Source organism: Nelumbo nucifera, chromosome 4 (assembly GCF_055504915.1).
Source record: "Nelumbo nucifera cultivar China Antique chromosome 4, China Antique-T2T, whole genome shotgun sequence".
In the NCBI taxonomy this organism is placed as follows: Eukaryota; Viridiplantae; Streptophyta; class Magnoliopsida; order Proteales; family Nelumbonaceae; genus Nelumbo; species Nelumbo nucifera.
Genome location: NC_142652.1, coordinates 16954885 through 16977327, shown reverse-complemented (window position 1 = coordinate 16977327; position 22443 = coordinate 16954885). Strand labels below are relative to the sequence as shown.

Below are 22443 nucleotides of genomic sequence, written 5' to 3'. Positions count from 1 at the left end.
TTCTGTTGGTGCGTATGAGGACAGGAACGCCGATGAAAAATTCCCAAAGAATGAAAGGCATCAGTAAGAGGCTTATACTCTGTTGCCTCATCAGTCTAAACAACCTTGATTTTATAGTCCAATAAATTTTCAACATGATTTTTGAATGAGAAATAAAGATGGCGCCTGAGATTTAGCAATCATAGGAAATATCCAAAATAATTTACTAAAAGCATTCACAAAAGATAAATAGTATTTAAATCCCCAAAAATCAGAAAAAATCAACTCTAATGGTTTAATAATGACTAAAGTACTAGAAGAAAAAGGAAGAGAATGAGTTTTCCCTCTACGACAGGCCGTACAGAAGGACAAGTTTTTATTTGGAACAGGTAAATCATATTTGGAAATAATGTGATAAGTAATCCTATGACTGGGATGCCCCAAACGCAAGTGCCAAACACCCTTAGAGGTGCATTCTCCAATCAAAGTTGTAGGACTGCTAAAAGAAATGGATTGCACCTTGTATAAGTCATCTTTAATTGGTCTTCTGAAAAGAGACTTCCCCGTCATCCGATCCTTTACAAGAAAACCACAAGCATCAAATATAAACACTACATATTATCCTTGCATAATTGGCTCGTTGGCAACAGATTCTTAGTGATCCGAGGTACATGCAAGATATTATGTAAATCAAAGGATCCATATGAGGTGTGAATAGTGGAAGAACCAATGTGAGAAATAGGTAAATGCATACCATTACCAACAGTGATTTCCTCATAACCATTGTATGGATTATGTAAGGACAAATTATTGAGATCTGTAGTAAGGTGATTCGTGGCGCCAGAATCCGGATACTAGACTGAGTCACGAGAAGACCCTACAGAAGAGGTAGTGCGAGAAGCCACATTGGCATTCTTGTTTAAAAATTTCTTCACCCCTAGAAGCTCCAGATATTTCCTGCAAGTGGCAATAGTGTGTACAACATATCCACAAATCTGACAAACAACAGAAGTATCATTACCACTTGATCATTTAGAACCATTATTGGGATGTTTCTTGTTGCCCGAAGAAGAGAACTGTCGAGGTTTGTTTGAATAATGTTGTTGTGAGTGGCCAAAGGTATTCCCCCCCCCCCCCCCCCCCCTTCTTACTTGCAACATTAGCAGAGGAAGAATCGACAAAATTAGCATGGCGAGCTAAGCGCTTTTCAAAAGTAAGAAGTAACTCTGCACATCTAGCATGGTCAAATCATCCAAACGAGCAGTAGTAGTGATAATAAAAGTGTCATACTCTGGTGGCAAACTACCATGAAGATAGTGAAGGAGATCTGAATCTGATATAAAGTAATTAGATGCAGCAAGAGCATCAGAAATCCCTTTAATTTTCTAAATGCAATCTGCAATTGATAGATTGCCTTTTTTAATATGTGCTAACTCCAACTTCAAATCATGGATCTTGGATTTGTTAGTGGAGGAAAATAAATGGCTAAGCCGGTCCCATACTTCCTTAGAAGTTTTGCATCCTACGACTTGAGCAAGAATATGCTATGTGAAAGAGGAAAGGAGCCATCTCAATATGAACTGATCTTGTTCCTACCAGGAGATGAATTCGAGGTTGATCTGTTGAGCATTAGTGCCAGGAAGAAATTTCGATGGACATGGTAGTGATCCATCAACATAACCAGTGAATCGATACCCATTGAGTGTAGAGAGAATTTGTATAGAACATAAGAGATAGTTGTATCTATCTAGGCGTACAGTGATGACATTCATGAAACTGGACAGAGTAACCAATCCATTATTTCTGGAAGAGGACTCACCTTGAGAGTTGATCGAAGAACTTTGAGTAGACATGACGTTAATCTTCTAGGGCTCTAATACCATACGAGAGTCAATGAAAGTGGCTAATTCTCATTGATTGAATTGTAGAAATTACATGAGTTTATATAGGTGAAGATATAGAATTTGAAATTCAAATTCAAATGTAATGATAATCATAAGTTGATAGCAGGATAATTGTTATCTAGGATTGATAAGTCCACAAATAACAAATTATTGTTGTTATCTAACTAATGACGTGGCCAGTGTGGATTTATCTATAGCACTAGCACTGAAAGGATCTTGTGGTCTTGGTGGGCGCTGAATAGTTGGTCGCCAGAGACCACAAGAGACTTAACTGTGCCATTGCCAACAACAACCACGTTGTTGGTCTGAGACAGTTGTTGGGCATCAACATCAGCTGCTGGTATGGATGAGTACCAAGGCTAGACTTGGATCTCTTCATCAGAGAAGCCACTGCAAAGGAACTTCCCAGCGAGGACGAGGGAGAAAATGTAAGAGAAATGGCCTTTGAGGGTGGAGATACATTGAGTCCGTATTCGTTACAAAGGTGATTAGATTGAGATTGTATTCGTTACAGATGCCAGAGCTGAGCTGAGCTAGCTCTCTCATCAGACCGTATACGTTCTCTCAACTCTATACTCTCAATCTCTAGCCAAAATATCAGTCTCCTTGCCTTCTCCCATTACTGTTACAAAGGCCAGAGCTAAGCTGAACGTTCTTGAATTGCCACCCTCCCAGATCTGAAAAGTTTTTTGGTTAAAAGCGTTGCTTGTTGGTTGAATTATGAAACACAAACAAACCGGGTTTTGATCCCTGATTTTGCTCATAGTTGCAACAGTCCTTGGTAGGTTGCCATCTGGAGTGTAAATGCCCCCGTAATCTAAGCAATTGGTCATGACCAAACTAACTCTCTGTAAATGCCTGAAGATTGGGCTGTAAATGCCCCCGTAATCTCCTCTCTTTCTTCCTAAATGGGCTGTTTTCTTCCAAAAAAAAAAAACAGTAAAGAGGACTCAAATAACCATCTCACCTAAAGAGTTGCAACGGGTATCTCGTGAAGAGTTGCAGAGGTGCAAACAGAGGTTGCCATCTGGAGTGTGCACTTTGTCCTTTCTCAACTTCTTCAAAATGCCTGAAGATTTTCGTGAAGCTAATATAGAACAAATTGCCACCAGAACAACCCAGAAGCTTGATGATTGTGGCATGATGGCCTCTACACATGGAAGCAAGCCGTTCGTGGAGCCACAGTGCGTGATAGGAAACCAGGAAGGATGAATTTGGAGAACCATGCTCGAGGTGCCTGCTTAAGTCCATATAGAGCCTTACAGAGATGACACACCTGATTAGGGAGATGATCATAACCAGGAGGGGGCTGCATATAGATCTCTTCAGAAAGTTCACCATTGAGAAAAGCATTCTTAACATTCATCTGAAATAGCTGCCAGTGCTTAGCTACACCAATCGCAATAAGACTACGAACAAAAGTGAGATGGGCTATAGGGGCAAAAGTCTCCTCATAGTCAATGCCATACTCCTGTGTGAATCCTTTAGCTACCAATCTAGCTTTATATCTTTCAACTGAACCATCTGCCCGAGTCTTGATTTTGTAGACCCATTTGCAGCCAATCCCGGATTTATCTGGAGGCCGGTCAACAAAATCCCAAGTATAAGTGCTTGTAAGAGCTTAAATTTCTTTTGCCATTGCTTTCTGCCATAGAGGGTCAGTACTAGCCTCGCGATAGGTACAAGGCTCGTATAAAGATACAATGGTAGAATAACAATGAAAATCACGAAGAAGAACCGAAGGTTTAGTAACCCTACCAGAGTGACAAAGTGAAGCACCAGAATGAGCAGGGTCTAATTCATCAGGGGGAATCAAGGGCTCAAAAGATGGTAGAGCTAGAGGATCCATAGCCAAAGTAGATGCATCAAGAGAGGCTATAGGTTTTACAGTACTTTTAGAGCTATTAGATGAAGAAGTAGTCGGACCTGCAAGTAAATCATCAGGAAAAAGCGAGATAATAGGATCAGTAAAAAAATGTGAAGATGTCGTGGTAACCTGAAACGGGGAGAGACTGGAGAACATTTTGTGTTCCCAGAAGGTAACATGACGAGATATGTGAAGTAGTTGGGAAAGAGGATCCCAACACCGATATCCTTTATGTTCAATACCATACCCGAGAAAACAATATAGACATGCTTTTGGTTCCAATTTGGTATGTTCATGAGGTTGTAATAGAACAAAACAAGCACAACCAAGTACACGAAGAGACAAGTAATCAAGGCAATGGCCATACAATCGTTCATAAGGAGAAATGTTACCAAGAACAGGAGAAGGAATGCGATTAATGGTATAAACAGCGGTGATGGCTGCTTCCCCCCAAAAACGTTCGGGACAGGAGAAAGAGATTAAAAGAGGTCGAACAGTATCAAGAATATGCCTATGTTTTCGTTCTGCACGCCCATTTTGTTGAGAGGTACCGAGACAAGATCTATGAATGATAGTTCCATTTTGTTAAAGAAATTGGGTAAGGATAGAATCTCTATATTCCATGGCATTATCAATGCGAAAAATTTTGATGATAGAGGAAAACTGAGTTTTGATCATGGCGACAAGTTGAATATAAATTGCAGGTAATTCAGATTTATTACGCATGAGATAAATTCATGTATATCGAGAGAAATCATCAATGAATATCACAAAATAATGCGAACCACCCATGGTATTATGAGGCGATGGGCCCCAAATATCAGAATGGATAAGATCAAAAGGTGCAGAAGAAACAAAATCACTTATAATAAAAGGCAAAGCATGATGTTTTGAAAGAGGACATGAAACACAATCAAAGTGTGTTGTTTTAATAAGACCCAAACATCCATTAGAAATTAAAGATCCTAATCTAGAGGTAGAAATGTGACCAAGGCGTGAATGCCAGACACTAGAGATGACAGCAGCAGCAAGAGATAGTAATTGAAGAAATGATAGCTCAAACAGTCTCCCAACCTTACGGCCTGTCCCAACGATCTTCCCTGTCCGTGGATCCTACACAGTACAACCATGACTTGAGAAATGTATTTCAAAACCAAGTTCACATAATTGTCTAACAAATATAATATTTAGAGATAATGAGGTACCAAAAAAGTGTTAGGGAGTGATAAACGAGATGATGAAACAGTGCCTACACTTTTGACAGTTAAGGTGGAATTATCGGCAGTATGAGCAATTAGTGCAATAGAAGAATGTGACTTGGAAGTAAACAGTGATGAATTTGATGTCATATGATTGCAACAGGCAGAATCAAAATACCATGATGAGGTAGTACTTGAGTGATGGACAAGACTAAGTTAGAAGGCATACCAGAATTAGGTTGGAGTTGGTAAAGAAGAGCTTGGAGTTCTCTAAGAGGAAATTTTGGAGTTGTGTTATCAGAAGAATTCTCTGTGGCAACAGCTGCAGTAGAACTCGAAGCCTGAGAACCCATGGATGAAAACTTCTGTCCAGACGCCTTTTTGGCTTGCAAGCGGTGGCACTCAGAAATAGTATGACCAGTCTTCTTGCAGTAATTGCAGAAGGTCTGTTTTGAAGATTTAGTTGAAGGAGCAACAGATGTACCCGGAGTAGCAAGAACAACATCAGTAGATAATAAGGATCGCTCATCTCGAAGTGTTCTTAGACGAGTTTCTTCAGAACGCAAATCTTTGATCACAACTTCAAGAGAAGGCAATGGGCTACGATGAAGTAGAGTACCATTAATAGGTTCATACTCATCCCTGAGAGTCATCAGAAGATGCCAAACATGTTGGCAATCGCGAAGCTTGGAATAAGTAGTAGCTGTAGAAGTACTATCTCATTCAGGTTCACACTGTGCTAATTAATCCCAAAGAACTTGTAATTCAGAGACATAACTGTGGATGGTCTATTCAGGTTGCTGCTTCATACGGTGAAGACGCCTATAAAGCTGAAATTGATGCACATCATCAGAAATAGAATAACGGCCTTGTAAGAAATCCCATACCTCTTTAGGAGAATCATATCTGCGAAATTCTAACTTGATGCTTGCAATACAAGTATTGCGAAACCATGTCAATATTTGATGATTTTTCTCGTCCCCAGCAAATTCATCTTCTGTTTCATCAACAGTTTTAGTAGGTTTGGGAATCTCACCGGTCACATATCGCCATAGAAGGCGTCCCTTGAGAAAACTGCACATCTCTTGGGCATAAATCATAGTTTGAGCCATCGAAGGTAACGGTGATGGGATGAGAGATATGTTGTGCAGCTTCGGATGAATCCATGAGGAGAAACACAGATCTTTGGAGCAACACGAATTACGGGAAAATACTAACCTTAAAAAAAAAACTTTGCAGAGTCCCTAATGTCTTCTTCGTTGGGGCAGCCTCAATTCTGGTGCACGCAGACGCTGACGAAGGTTCTGTACCTTTAAGCGCAGCAGGTCTCGTATGCGAATGAGATCACCACCTTTCCTTATTTCTCACTTCAAAATCCCGAGCTATCAATCCCTCTCGGAGCTTTGCTTAGTTACTTGTCAAGAAGTTCAGGCGCTGGAGCTTCAAAGAAGGCAGTATCCAGGAGGAACAAGGTCGGGCTTCAGTTTCCCGTTGGAAGGATCGCCAGGTTTCTGAAAGGCGGTAAATACGCAGAGAGAGTCGGTGGCAGTATCCAGGAGCAGCAAGGCCGGGCTTTAGTTTCCCATTGGAAGGATCGCCAGGTTTCTAAAAGCCCGTAAATACACAGAGAGTCGGTGCCGGTGCTCCAGTATGTCTCGCCGTCGTTCTTGAGTGTCTTGCAATGAGGTGTTGGAATTAGCTGGGAACGCAGCGAGGGATAACAAGAAGACAAGGATCGTGCCAAGGTACATTCAATTAGCGGTGAGGAACAACGAAGAACTCAGCAAATTGCTTGGTACGGTCACGATCGCAAATGGTGGTGTGATGCCTATCATCCACAATTTGTTGTTGCCGAAGAAGATCGGGAGAGATCTTCCAAAGGTGTCTCTGCTAGCGGCAAAGCCGATGATGAAGCTTCCGGTGGGAACACAATTGTCTTACACGTCAACTCCGGGGATTCGAGGAGGCAGCTCCAGTGGGAGCAGACGCTCGTCGAGTGCTCGATTCAGAATGACGTGGGGCTCCAGTTGGTTGGGCGGATGAGCTTCTGAAGCAGAGGCTTTGATACCATGATAGGAAACCAGGAAGGACGAATGGAGAAGATAATAATTTTTGTATTGTGTATTATTCAATAAGTTGCAGCTCTATTTATAACAGAGCGAGATACAATCAGGAAACTAGGTCGGCGACCAAAAGTAGAATACAAGAAGGAAAGAAATAAGAGAGAAGGAGATAAGATAGGTACAGCTAAGTATCTCCTAGAAGTAAGGAGATAATGATACAAGTTTTGATGAAATACGCTAACAGTGCACACCGTCCTCAAGCAATGGATTTGTATCCATCCAATATCACCATCTCTTGCCCTACTGGCTTCCCAACTGACCCCGGCTTGTGCGCACTGTCCTCAGGAAATGAATTTGTATCCATCAAATGCAATGCCTCCGTCATCGTGTATGCCTCCAACACTAGAGCGTTGAATGCTTCCTCCAGTCAAGTCAATATAGACAGTGCCGGTGAAGCACATTGCAGGAAAGAGAGGAGAAGATTTCGATCCAGCCATTTATAGAGGAAAACCTTGTTTCTGTTTTCATCATTGCTCTAGTCGACCTACTATTTTCATCATGTCTTCTTAGCAACACAAACCCTGGCATCATCTTCCAAATTGGATACGTTGGCTCTCGCCACAATATGATTTTGGCCGGGAAATGTAGCTGCCTCCAAGATATGATTTTGGGTTTATTTGTTCATTGAGTTTTATTTTGAAAATTTGATGAATAACGACGGGTAAATAGATATTTCATTTTTTTCGCTAGTGTTTTGACAGTGTGTCAATTGTTAGAAAATTTAAGGGTAGCTTAAGATAATAGGTAAACAGTAAGGATATAATTTGTCAATTTTGTGAACAGTAGGGATAGTTTAAGAGATTTAACCTTTTAATAATCTAATCAAATTTAGATATCCAATCCAATTTTGACCTAGCCCTGGCAACGTGGGATCTGTTCCTCTTATCTTTAATATTCTAACCGCTGGCCTTTTAAACAAATTTATCTAATGTCAATTAAGTGGGTGATTAAAAAAATGATAAGAAATTGATTTATTGATCCCTACTGTTTTGAAATTGACTTAAAATATCCTTAGGGGAGTACAAATACAAATATGTATAGTGCAAATACATACAAAATTAATACAAAATATAAGGTTTTGCATTGTATAAATTTGCATTTGTACTCCTTCCAAACTGAGCCTTAAGTTTTCTAACAATTGACTAATCCTCCTCTGCCGTTAACGTCCGTTACAATTCGTTCACATGTGACACCATGTTATACAAAATTTTTTAAAATTCAATATTACCCTTTTGAGGTCAACTTTGCTATCCATTATTATTCAAGTTTTCAAGATAAAAGTTAACACCCACATTGAATACAAGAAATTGAAGGTTAAAGGCGGGTTCCTAAAACTAAAATAGAAGACAACTTTCATTTAGTTGAAGGCCAAAGAAGGCAAGTTGTTGCAATAATTGTGAGTCTCGGCATCGTCTTGGTGTGTCTAGATCGCCGATATAGAAGCGTGGAAACCTTGTGTGACAACGCCCCCAAGCAGCCAGGAATTGATCAAATCTCTTTGAAGAACCTATGTATTGAACTAGGACATTTGAGTTTTCTGCCTTTCCGACGCCATTTTCAACATCTGAAGCAAGTGGGCTGGTTTCACCGGCTGCATCTACAGTGGAGACACTCATCTTCTCTTTGAGGAATACCGGTAGAAAGCCCTAGCCCTAGAACCAAGATCTCAGCCGCAAATAGACTCCACAAGATGCAATTTCATCAACCCCTCAACGAAAATATTAAAAAAAATGCGTAGGAAATGACAAAAAGGAAATCTAAGAACAGACTAAACCTAGCTGGATTTGATGAACAGGTCTATCATTTATATTGATGGTGTGCGATCTGGATGCTCCTAATTGGATGATGATTTGGAACTTGGCTGCGTAGCGAGCTGGTTCGGTCTGCAAAACAGTGAAACTCAGAGAACCCAGGGGAGTTAACTCGGCGAGGTCACTCCGATGCTTAAGTTAGTATTGTGAGCTGAAAGTTGAATGGTAAGTGTACTAGTGAGCAAATAATTGCACGTACCTTGATCTTGGGGTTTGAAGTCCTTACAAAGCTGAGACTCACGAAACAACTCCAGGATCCTCGGCCCGCGTGGTTAGGATCCGTCCGCCCCGAAAGGGAAGTAACGTAGTAGTCAATGAAGTCTATCACTACCTTCCGATCCGGGTGGGATGAGGATGAAGCTTTCGATTTCGCGGCATGATCCCGAGGTGTTCAGAATCCGTTGGGAAGCATCTAAAATCAAACATGTGTCACCTTGGCACATGGGCAATGAAATGGCTCTTCTTGCTGAATTATTATCCTATTGGCAAATCACATCCACATCCATGTATCCCTTCCTTACTAGGTGGGGCCAAATCACCCTTATCATGTACCATTGACATTGATTAAAGTTGAATCTTTCTATTCCTCCAAGTCCCAACAAGCGTGCCGTTGGGTCTATCCGAGGTTCGGGCTTGTCACTATCTTCCTGCGTATTGCTAAATATGCAAGTGACGAAAGAATTTCACAAAGGCTTTGAGAACCGTGTTGCTAAAGCCATCATTTTCATAGGCTTCTTTTTAATTCAGTAAATGAATATTTCATTTTTTTATTTAGTAAATGAGTATTATAGCGGAAGGTTGTATATATGTTTCATTTTGAAAATTTAAAGAAAATTAAAAGATAAAATAATCTTTTTATCTTTCTGATAAAGATGTTAACGATAAAAGAAGATTTAATCAATTATCAAAACAAATTTAAAAGTAATTTTAACATTTTTAAAATAATAGGATGAATAAATCAATTTTCTAAAACTTAAGGGTTATTTAAGAAATTTGTCCTAAAAAATCACCCAGTATTAAAACCATTACTATTTGTGTGCATTCTTTTTTTTTTTTTAATTAAGCATATTGAAATCCCTAACTTGTCAAGTCAATGTTGTGAAATTGATGGAACTTATCCACAAGTCCACAACATTAAAACAACGGATTGTTATTATTTGAATGCTGAATTGACTGTGGGGTACAGTTGTATTCATCAAGCAACAAAGAATCACAAACTACGAATGAATCAACCTTCAACCATGGGGCTGCCAAGTGGCAATTGAAGCTCAATCCATTCATTTTTCCCGAATTAACAAATGAGAGTGAGGCATGCAGGAAAGAGTCAGGAAATTGGCATTTTCGTACGTCTTCCGCTACGCACTACTAGAGTCTAGAGTCTAGACTAGACTACACAGAAGAAAGACCTGACCTGCAACGATTCGTGGACCTCAATCTAGGACTTTTTATTTGTTTTGTTTTGGATAGGCTATTGAGGAGGGACCCATAAACCATAATTATCGTTTGGTAGTTTTGAATTTGAAACCTACGGAGGATGCCGGAGGCCAACGCACTGTCTGATTCCGTCTGCTCTTTATTACACAACTAAGTACGGCACTGTAAGTATGGGTCACACGTGGCTAAAGTTATGGATGAAGTGGTGCAAAGCTTAAGACGACTTTCAAGTCTTCCTTCTCCTTCTTCCCATATTGATAAACGAGGGGAGGGCCCACCCATCCAAAAACCAAAGTCCAAAGTTCCAAACTTAATAGCTATTTTTAGTTTTTTTTTTTTTTTGTCGTAAAAGGTTAAATCTGTCCATCTTCAATTTCGATGGAGAGTGACTGAGTGAGAAAGAGAGAGGAGTAAAGTAAAGCAAAGCAAACTGGGACCCCTGCGTCTTATGCGTGTACGAAAGAGAACTACGCCGAAAGTCTGACATCAAAAGAGATGGAACGCTGAAGCAAAAGTCCCGCCAGAAAAAATAAATAAATAAAAAGAAGTCATAACCGGCGGCCTAAGCCCGAAATCAGTTTAAATACAACTACGACCAGACCACGGCGATGCAACTGCTCAAACTCAGATGGTACTGTGTCATGGATCATGATAGACGGGGATTTATCATATATCATATCATATCGTATCATCATGAGTTCGTATCTGTTGACTATAACACATTCACCAAGCGATTGTTGTGGCCAGTACATCCGGACTTATCGTTATTATCAACTTTGCGATTGGTGAAGACAATGGTACCTTTCAAAAGACTCCCCAGTATAACCCTGCAGATGCCTATTCATAATAAATTACCCTTCCTGCGATTAACGTGGGCAGAAGATCCGGACTCTCTCTCAAATCATGATATTCCTCTCTCTCTTTATATATATTTCGAGCCCAGAAGTTACTTTAGGTCTCAAATCATGATATTGTGGTCAGTACATTCTACCCCACCTGTTAATCATACAAATGAAGTTTAGATCCACGGGACGGGAGACCAGAAGTGAACTCAAAAGGACCCAAGTGACCTCTTCACGGCACTTTCCGAAACTATTTTACAATTGATTTATGAGCATTTTATTTGCTCCCTGATGTGTGCTTTTTCAGTGAGAGTTTTTGTATCTGGGCCTGCAGGTCTTTTCTGTTTGTTTGCGGTAATATGGAGAAGGGATGGGCTGCCCACAGCCCATGCCCCCTTCAACTGACAAGTTCCCAATGCACCAGTGGGATGGGCTGTGGGGCACGCTCTGTGGGCAGCCCATCCCTAATATAGGCTTTTACTTGATTACCAAAAAATAAATTAAAAAAAGGGCATATGGGCTCTAGCCATGCGTTTGTGGCCCAAAAATACTCCACTTGTTTACCATAAAAACCTCGTTAAAAACTATGTTTCTAGCATTTTGAGTTTAAAAAAATGCTTAATCGATTTTTTTCACAAACCATGATACAAGGGAAATCGTCAATTATTTCATGGATGGTAGGCCATAGTGGTTCTACACCTCCACCTCAGAATAATGAATCCATTACCAAGAGTTTGAAGTAAAATGCCTGCATGACGAACGGCTTGGTGTTGGACCACAAGATGTCAAGAACCAAAAAATCTGTATGGAGTTAACAATTTGCCACTTCTCAGTCACTAGGACTAGTTTTGTTGGGCTAAAACATGAGTCAACCTGCCCAGCGCATTTAAAATATGCCATCCGGTCAAGTAATGTTGCAGTTGGGAATAACACTATTTAATATTTATTGAATATAGATTAAATTAAATATTAATTATATATATATTAAAGAAAGGTCTTCAAGCTACAGCTCCCACCATTCACACATGGCATTCTCAATTTTCTGAAAATCTGGACACATGGTATTTTTTGAAAAGTTGTTATTAAAATCCACAACCCACATCACCATTCAGACAAATGGCCTTCTGATTTTTTTTGAAAAGCTAGGCACGTGGAAATTTTTGAGAAATTCCTACTAAAACCCACAGCCCACTACTAGGCTATAACCCCCACCATTTAGACATGTGGCCTTCTCATTTTTCTGGGAAGCTAGACACGTGGCATTTTTTGAGAAGTTGCTATTAAAACCAACAGCCCACTACCACCATTCAAATACACGGCATCCTATTAATTCAAGAAATTGGATTCAAAAAGTGGGTAGCTTCACTTCTAAACATTCTCAATATACAGTTATTTATTAGCTTAATGCATATTTAACCATAGTTTATTAAATACAAATGGTGAGACCCATTAAAAGATTACTATAAACCCACGTTTATTTTTAAATGATTTTTTTCAAAAAGAAAATACTTTATTAATTACAAACTTGATTTAACTTTTAGGAAGCAACCTAATTTAACTTTTAAAAATAAACAACTCAAAATAGATTTATTAGATAAATAGTAAATACCAAATAAAGTGGGTTATTGTTTACGAACAAGATCTCATTTAATATCTTAAATAAAATTAAAAAAACATAAATTAATAATGATTTTCAAATAAAATAGGTATTATCATTACAAAGATGCAAGACCCATATTAGTTTTTTTTATTTAATTTCTAATAACTAAATAGCAAACTTCAAACTAAATTATACATACATTTAGTTACCCCATACTTAGTATGGGGTCATTCTCTACTTTATCAATTAATATGAATATTTTAAATGAGAAAGAATAGATATAGATTGGGAGAGAGATTTTAGGAATTGATGGGGTAACATTAGGAGAGAGATTCTAGGAATATTTTTAGGTAGTTGGGTTGGGAATGGTGACATGGCTTAATGGGAAGTGGAGAGGAGAGTCAAGAAGAATGCAAGGTGGGGGTGGCATGGACCATCTCGCTATAAAGATAGATATTGGTTTAAGGTTCATTGTTTGATTTAATTTCTAAAATTCAGGAAACCAAACCAAACCATTTTAAGTCTAGACCATATTGAACTACAAATTATGGTGGTTAGATTCATTTGACGATTTGAAACGTATAAGGAACACATTTAATGTATATCTATCTATGTCCCCATGCAATCTCCTTGCTCCAAACCCCCTTCCTAATTTTCTATTTTTTTATTTTTTTATTTTTTTATTTTTTTATTTTTTAATTCCATATAATTACTTATTAAACCAATAAGTAAATCACATATGATTAACTATTTCTAACAACCATAAAGAAAAAGGGATTTGCTTTTCTAATGTTTAGACAAGTGGCACCACTTTCCCCCACTTCCTCCTAAATCGTCTCTAATTCCTATTTATCTCTTAAATTATCTCTAATTTAGTAGAGAGATTCTCTCCTAAACTATCTCTAATTCCTATCTATCATCTCCCTATTTTTTATCTATATCTATCTAAAGAAAGTTTCAATTAAAAAATGTCAGAATTATTTAAATATTATATCAAAATTATATACTAACTTTAAAATATTTATTCAAAACAAAAAATCAACTATAATAAATTTAATATTCATATTATTGATAATTCTATATTTATACAAAATTCATCAAGAAATTATGTAGTAACAATATAAATTATAATTTTAGGAATTATTCAATTTAAATGTTATTCAAATAATAAAAATTTAGCATTAAAAATGAAACATTATTTCAATATTTCAATAACTAAATATTTTAAATAACAAAACATTAAAAATAGCTAAATAATTATATAAAAATATTTAATATTACATAAATAACATTAAAATAAAGAAAACTCAAATAACAAAAAGTTTTAAATAAATTACATATTATTTAAATATTTAAATAACAAAATATTTAACATGACTAAATTTTAAGTAGTTAGAATAACAAAATTATGTAATAAATTTAAGAAATTTCCTAAAAGTAAAAAATAATTATTATAGATTTCATATTATTCATATTAATAATAATTTAATGTTTTACAAAATTAATAATGAATTATGTAATAATAGTACAAATATAATTTTATGGTTATTAAATTCAATAAATAATTAATATTTTAAAATTTTCAATAACTAAATAATATTGTAAATAACTAATTTCACTTATATCAAATAATAATTATAGAAAATAACTTTTAATAAAATTATATTTATTAGTAATAATTTTACAATGATAGTGTATATTCATTATATATTTATATATTCTAAAATTAATATTTATTTTACTTTCAGTAATTATTTATTGTATCTTAATCCAAATATGTTTTCAATATTTATTTATAAATCTATTTTTGTTTTGTTATTTAATAGAAAATTCTCAATAATTATTGGAGATTAAACAACTATTATTTTTCTTTTGAAATTTAATTTATCATATTTATTGTATCTTTGTTATAAATTTATTTTTAGTAACTATATAATTTTTTATAATTTATAGATTAATATTTATTAGAGATTAAACTATTATTTGAGACTACACTATTTATTGACTAATTTAGTATATTTTTAGTATTTATTATATTTTTGTAATTATTGTATTTTTATTAGATATCTATTATATTTTCATTATAAATTTAGTTTCAACGATTTTGTACTTCTGCTATAAATTTTTAATAATTATCGGAGATTACACTATTGTTATTTATTAGATATTAGACTATAAATTTAACTGAAATTAGGAGTGTTCAAGGATTGATTCAGTTCAATGCAAGTTATTTTGCCAACCAAGTCAATGTAAAGAAAGTTTGAATTTAAAAATTTGAGAATCTTTTAGATATTCTAACAAAATTATATAATAACTTTAAAATATTTATTAAAAAGACAAAAAATAATTATAATCGATTTAATAATATTCATATTATTAATAATTATATATTTTTTATAAAATTCATGACGAAATTATGTACAAACAATATAAATAATAATTTTCTGGATTATTCAATCTAAATATTATTCAAATAATAAAAATCTAACATTAAATAACAAAATATTAAAATTAATATTATTTGGAAACTACTGCTTTGAATTCACATTTGAAGTGTATGGTACGCCCTTGCTACAGGGGTTTCTGGGTAGTGGGGAATGGTTTTCACTTTTCAGTTATCTTTTTGTTGGATTAGTGGCTGTTTTGTTGAATGAATAACGTATTCTTAACCAAGGAAATAAAACTTGTAAATATATCAAAAATTGTCAAGAATGGGATTCGAACCCATGCCCTTTCGGACCAGTACCTGAAACTGGCGCCTTAGACCAACTCGGCCATCTTGACTGTGCTTGTTGGAATTGACAAAACAAGCTTTTTGTTAAATACTGTAACACAATGAATAACAACAAAACAGATGATCGCTGGCCAGTAACAGCGCTGCCGAAGTGCCAACTAACCGAAGGTTATAGTTTAAGTTTAAGAACTACGGAAGTATGCGGTGAGCATGGCCTCACCCATCATTGATTGCTTCATACAAAACAGTTTCATGCGGTCAAGTCACATAATGCATGACCTTACCGGTTTGAATTCCAATTTCCAATTCAGCTTCTTGTTTAAGAATATAAGATGCATTAATATAGATGGAAAGTTAAGTCCTCTAGAAAAAAAAAAAAATCTAGCACACTATCTGGAAGCTACCCGTAGAGTAGAAAGTCAAGTCCTTTTGGAATGGAAGTGTGTAAATAGAGCTTCAGCGGTTAATCCACAGAGAAAGATGAAACAATTTCCTTTGCAAAAAGCATATGGTTTGGTGGTAAGTTAGGGATCAGAACCGATTCCTATACTATCCTAATCCTTGACTTAGACCCTCTTGTTTCTATAAATTGTAGTAACAGAGAAGTGCAGAAGAGGTTGACATGCTTGCCGGTCAATCCACAGGCATGTCTGACATCTAAAAGAAGTGATGCAGTGGTATCTTTTTTTATCTCCTCCGGGCTCAGGGTGGATAAAGGTAAATATTGATGGAGGTTGTTTTGGCAGAAATAAAGTTTCTTTCGGTGTGGTCATCAGAAATTGCAGGGGAAGATGCATTGCTGGTTCCTGTGGTAGGTTCCACGCAAAATCGCCTTTACATGCTGAGAACGTTAGCTCTTTTGGAAGGCATTAAGCATTTGAGGTCTGTAGAAGCGGCCCAGATTCAAGTTGAAGTTGAGAGTGATTGTAAAAATCTAGTCACAACAATTGCAAGCTTAAGTTTCGAAGTGCCCTCTGACTTCTGAGCTGTTTTTTTTATCAAAGATGCAAAAAGGTAGACTAGACTCAACTTAAAACCCTCACTCATTGCAGAACTCAAAACAAGGCTGCGGGTGCCCATGGTTTTGCTGTCAACTTGTCAAGGATCCCATATCAAATGAACTTTTCTTCTCCCAGATTTCCAGCTGGGTTCAGAAGGTTTTAGTTGATTCGGGCGACTTTTTTTTTTTTTTTTTTTATTAAAAAGCAATCCCAGATAAACAGAAGAAAAAGAAAAACAGCAGTTCAGAACTAACCAAATCTTGGTTAGCTAAAAAACCTAGATTCCTTCAGCCCTTTCCTAACTAACTTATGGGCTACCATATTTCCAGATTCGGGCGACTTTGTTGTTTAGGTGTTTTGTGTCTCTTTTTTAGGTGTTGTAGCTTTTATCTGTCTTTCTTATTGCATACTGTTGTCCTGGTTGCTTGGTTCTTGTTTAATTAAGTTTCTTGCTTACCAAAAAATTAAAAAAAAAAGATCTACATGCATTTTTTTTTTTAATCATTTGGTTCTTGAAAACTTACAAAAAATCCTCGGAGTCCTTTATAACAGCACAAACACACGCGGAAAAAAAAGGTAGAGATAGTATCAACTTAAATTTGTTTTATGGAACGTATGCCATTATCAACAGTGTCGTTACTTTCATCTCTTACAAACAAGAAAGCCAAGCAACAACACTGTTAGCACTGTGTCTCAAAGTTCTCCTGCAAGAATCTGTAAAGCTCCTCTGCAACACTAGAAGGAAATTCTTCTTGTGGGAGAAGAGCCCCCGGCACCTCAACAAATTTGCTGACTCCTTTGGCTCCCTTGAGAGCATCCATTTCAGCTTTTGATCTCTTGGGCGAGTTTGCAGTTGACATGACTAGTATCGGAATCTTCCCCTCTAAAGCTGCAAAGATTTCCAGGAATTCTTCCCGGGATTTCACGGGGTCAAGCAGTCCTGTTAAGAAGGCAGCGGGCACATAGCGTGCTCCTTTCCTTTTTGTCAATGCATACCTACTCTCAATGATACCCGGGGTCACGTTCTTGGAATCAGCATAGACGTGTGATTCGTACTGGGATTGAATAGCTTTCTCATTGCTGACAAGCACATTGTACATCATCCAACCTACTGCAGGGGCCCTTAGCGTGTCCCGCAATAGCCCATACCTGTAGACCGCAACAAAGGAAAATGGTGCTCACTGTTCGGAATTTATCTTTCCTTGGGAGAATCTAAATAAATACAGTGTTTTAAATATCCAAAATAATGAAATAATCATTGATTAGGATCAGCTCATGTTCGGTTTCCTACTAAATGATGTTCCAAGCAGTATAATTTTCTCTCTTTCTTTCCTATTTATGGCCACTCTTTATTCCCCCAATAACCCTGGGGAAAGAAGAACAAGAAGCATGTAATGGATGGGAAACATTCATTAACATTTCAAATCCACCTCACAAGCCATCCTTCAAGAAAGGGAGATGTAGTTCATATTACCTTGATTCCATATTGGAATCTCGACCAAAGACTATAGGAAGAGGACCAGCCCAGGTCGGTGCAACAGCAGCAACAGCTGATGGCTTCACTAAATTCCTTTTTGCAGCTCGAAGGACTATTGTGGCTGCATGCCCACCACCGAAAATTACTAATTCATTATCTGGTATACATAAAATGATACATTAGTGACACATTAGAGTTATTACCTTTTTTTCTCATTTGTTTTTGTTTTCTTTTGGTGGGAGGAAGAGGAGGAGAAACTGCATTAATAAGACATGTACATGTGTTCTAACAAAGACAATAAAATGCAACAAGAGTATAGAATGTATAAAAAGGAAAAAAAAAAAAAAGTGACAACTAAATACCTCCTTTTAGGTCTATTAAATTTTGTTTTGATTGGGGCAGAAGTGAAAAACATGTGGTAGAAAATTCATGGGATCTACTTTTCCCATTTAGCTCTGAAAAAAGAGCCAAGTGGTTTTCAGAGAATGGTGGAATTTTAGCCATGTTTCTTGTCAGTTCAATGATTGACTGATAAGGGGGGGGGGGGGGGGGGGGGGGGGGGGGGGGGGGGGGGGGCTAGTCATTCATTCCCTTTATCACAAACAGAATCTGTGTGGATTTTCCACTTCCACCCCACTATCCAACAGTCTTCATGAATTCTTCCAAAAGGTTAAGAGATACAAAGAGAAACAGGGCCCCAACAACAAGAATATAAGATGCACAAGAAAAGTAAAAGTTCGAATTATAAATTGCCAAGCCACTGGCATCATCTAAAATCTGTAAACAGTTTTTGCTACAAGGAAAAAATATACAAAGAAAATAAACTCCAGAGTCCAGAACATGTTTAAACATTAAAGCACACTAAACTGGGTTAAAATCTCTCATAAGAAAGAATGACCTTGAAACTACAAACACAAACAATTACTTCCTAACACCCTGTTAATGATTACAGGATTTTCAAGCAAGCAAGGTCTAATTGACTTATCAGGGAAGTAAGGAATGCATGTTATTTGCAATTCACATAGATGATTTCAAATCTGAACTTGGAATCAAAGAAAAGCCCTGGTGATTCAACAATAGCATGTCTTTTATGAAATCAAACAGATCCAGAGTCCAGACATGGTTTTTTACCATACTTAAATAGTCATTTGTAGTTCCATTGGCTCAATGAGTAAGTAGTTGGTGCAGCTGAGTCAAGACTCTCAGGTATCTGGATGACAATAACAAATTTCTGAACAATAAATGGAGGTATGGCTAACGCTATTCTCTGCTTGGATATTAGTTTACTAAATTAGCCAATAAAGTCCTTGTGCCAAAATAGTAGAAGGATTCCTCATACAGACTTATAACAAAATCCCATTGAATCCTTGACATGTTTATCAAAGAAAACAACAAAACAAAACAAAATCCCTCTAACAAGACAGATTGGTCAAAGACAAACACCTTCTATGCTATAGAGTGCTAATTTGAAAAGTATTCAGAATATGCCAATTGAAAGAACTTATTAGAAAACAGCAACATTGAAGCCATTCAGAATTATCATCAATGTATAGTTGACACAATAAGAGACAATGTACCTGAGTAGCTTATTGGACTATCAGGTGCATTCATAAACTCAACCAGGAATTTCTCCATGACATCTGCATTGTATTCGAACTTTGGCCTATCAGAGTAACCGAGACCAGGCCAATCAACGATGGTAGCCCGCCAATTAACTTTCCCATTTCTGGCAACAATATCTTTTGCCACTGATCTCCATTCTTCAACAGTACTGACATCAGAAATGGTGGGTATCATAAGGATATTCTTACAAGGCTCCGAATTCTCCCTATTATGTTCTTCATAATAAATTTTAACAGAATTGTCGTTGAACTTCCACTGCCAAATACCGGTCTGAGAAAAACCACAAGCAATAAGAAGTAAGACAACCATTTGTTGCCTGATAAAGCTTATTCATAATAGAGTTAGTATAAGAAAAGAAACAGAAAGGGAAAAAAAGATTAGCATGGCATTCATAACCAGGTAAAATCCTGAAACTGGTTTAGTTGACATCTTATTTGTAAAAACCTGTGGAGTGTTAATTTGAGTTTTACTAGCTTGTAGGGAGGGGGGTGTTATTTCATTAAGTGGATTCAAGTTCTAGAACACATAAAAATGTCGGCCTAGTTCTTTTGACTAAGATCATGTTCTAAATCTTTTCTATGGAGAGCTACTTTCAAGCACAATTGACGGATAATTGACTAAAAATTTAGCAAGAAAGGTTCAATCTTGTTTCCGGTAGTAGGGGTTTAAGTGTTCCGACAATTCATAAAGTGTCAATTCTGAATTTAAAACGATACCATCATACCATGGGAAAAGAAAATCAGCAAAGCATTTGTATTTCATAAAAACATATGAAAGAAGAAATCAGGGAGACCAACTAGCAAGACAATTAAGAAGACGAGTCTGTCATACCTTCAATGGGATCGAGGATTTATCGGCGGTGGAAACCTTGGAATCATATAAAGTGGCTGAGGCTTTGATTGCTAAGAATTGTCGGAACTGTGGAAACCGAGAAAGAGAAGATGGATAATTTTTACTGGAAAAGCGGGTAGTGGATGGGGAGAGGTATAATGTTGCAGAGGATGCCATAGCTGTGGAAGGGGAGCGGATCTAGGGTTAGGGTCAGCGCTGAAGAAGTGTCAGTCAGGCTTTGAATGCATTTTTTTTTATTTCTTATATTTCTGCTGATATTTTTCCACGCCTGGACGTCGGGAGGAGCCTTCTCCACCTAAACCCACAAAGTCCATAACCACCAATTCAAAGACTGTGGCTAACGTGCGCCAGAGGAAAAAATGGGTACTGTTTGACATTTCCGAGCGGTACCGTTAACAATTGACGGTCGGGTCGGCTGTTGTGACATATCCACCCGAATTCGGATTACTTGAACGCTTCGACAACAGTAATACATTCATGAGCTATAGGTGCAGGACGAACCTTATCATTGGTTCCACAGCCTGCTACACAGTTAAAACATTCAACCAAACTAGGGATGCCAACAAAGTAGGTGGGGAGACGGTTTTGTAAATTTCAAACTCCACTTGCCTCCCTAAACTTCCTAATCCGTTTCTGCCCCAAAATAGCAAAATCCATAGTGGGTTGGATTTTGAGAATCCAAACCCTCATAAACTCTCTCCAACCCTACCCTCCCCACATTCAAGTAGGGGTGGGTTGGATTTAAAACTCACATCTAATTTCTTATTATTTCTTGTCATATATAAGCAATAACTAAGTAAAATAACACAAATAAACATCAAGATTTCTAATTATTTGAGTAAGACATGTTGGAAATCCATAAATTATCAATTATCCTTCACATAAAATTCAAAATATTATTAAATTCAACACCTATTACATAAAACTTGTATGCTTTCTAACAATATGTAAGTCATGGAGGATTGGATTTAGCCAAATACCATACTCTACCTGTACTCGTACCGGTTGTAGAATCTCAAAACCCGTACCCAACCTAAAACCCATCATGTAAGCAACAAACCCGTCCATCAAGGAAGGTAGGGGCAGATATACCCACTGAGTATGGTAGAAATAGTCATCCCTAAGCTAAACCTTGCTCCCACCCAACATCTTAGATCATACTACTTGTTTTTATGGTCAGTGTAAGATCTTGTTGGTATAGGGTTGGAACATATTTTGTTAGTAGGTGATTTGAACTCCTCACCGGAATCATCTCTACTCTCTACAAAGTTATAAACCAATTCACATCTATGCCCCACAAAATGCTCCCCAAAAACATCCCACAACACATCCCAACCGTGTATTGGGAACATCTCCCAAGTACCGGAGATGTTCCCAATGCACTGAAATGTGCATGTGGGGTACAAGATATGGTTAACTACAAATTTCATTCTAATGCCCCATCCGATGCGAGTTGCACCACCAATCAGTTGCTGTTAGAACAAAATCATAGACCTCTATGGGGTTTCAGATTCTGAATTTGGGAATCTAATATATTTAAGTCCGTTTTCAAAAACCACTGTTTTAGTTTACCCTTCCCCGTACCCTAATGAGATGGTTGAATTCCAAAGTCCGGATCTCCTGCCCACGTCTACCCACATAACATGGCAGTCACACATGGAGAACAATTCATCCTCTTACATAGTATTATGTAGGGGGAAATGTTCCCAATTCACAAGGGTAGTGTATTGTGGGTAGATGTGGGCAGATTTCTTGTGGGCAGGAGATCCGGAGTCAAATCCCACAGGTTCAAACTTAAATTATTTTCAACAATTTGAAAGTTTTCAAGGAAGATACTTTCATATGGAACTATTTTTATTGTTTATTAATTACTATAACGTTTTAGATTATCAAAGAAAAAAAATATTTTGAGATCAGGAAATAGGAACAATAAAAGACTGCAGGGTGATTTTTAGAAGGGCAAATTTTTTAAACTACCCCTACTGTTTAGCAGTTTT

At 37.1% G+C, this 22443-nt stretch overlaps 1 protein-coding gene, 1 non-coding gene and 1 pseudogene across 3 annotated transcripts; 1 reads left to right on the top strand and 2 right to left on the bottom strand.

Moving 5' to 3' along the window:
- Nucleotides 1-6196: 6196 nt before the first annotated feature.
- Nucleotides 6197-7000, top strand: LOC148792044 (putative histone H2A.3 pseudogene; annotated as a pseudogene).
- Nucleotides 7001-15462: 8462 nt separating this feature from the next.
- Nucleotides 15463-15543, bottom strand: TRNAL-CAG (transfer RNA leucine (anticodon CAG)). The gene has a single exon. It is a non-coding gene; the product is annotated as a tRNA-Leu (tRNA).
- Nucleotides 15544-16958: 1415 nt separating this feature from the next.
- On the bottom strand, nucleotides 16959-21007 carry LOC104598134 (alpha/beta-Hydrolases superfamily protein). 2 transcript variants are annotated; one of them, XM_010260054.3, is made up of 4 exons: nucleotides 20426-21007; nucleotides 19549-19864; nucleotides 17969-18092; nucleotides 16959-17643 (listed from the first exon to the last, which is right to left on the bottom strand). In XM_010260054.3, the coding sequence occupies exons 1-4, from the start codon at nucleotides 20600-20602 to the stop codon at nucleotides 17175-17177; spliced, it is 1086 nt and encodes a 361-aa protein (XP_010258356.1). In that variant the 5' UTR covers nucleotides 20603-21007; the 3' UTR covers nucleotides 16959-17174. The 2 variants fall into 2 exon arrangements, with proteins under 2 accessions (XP_010258356.1, XP_010258355.1); XM_010260053.3 differs by having other exon boundaries at nucleotides 17969-18128; nucleotides 20426-20999.
- Between the last annotated feature and the right edge of the window lie 1436 nt (nucleotides 21008-22443).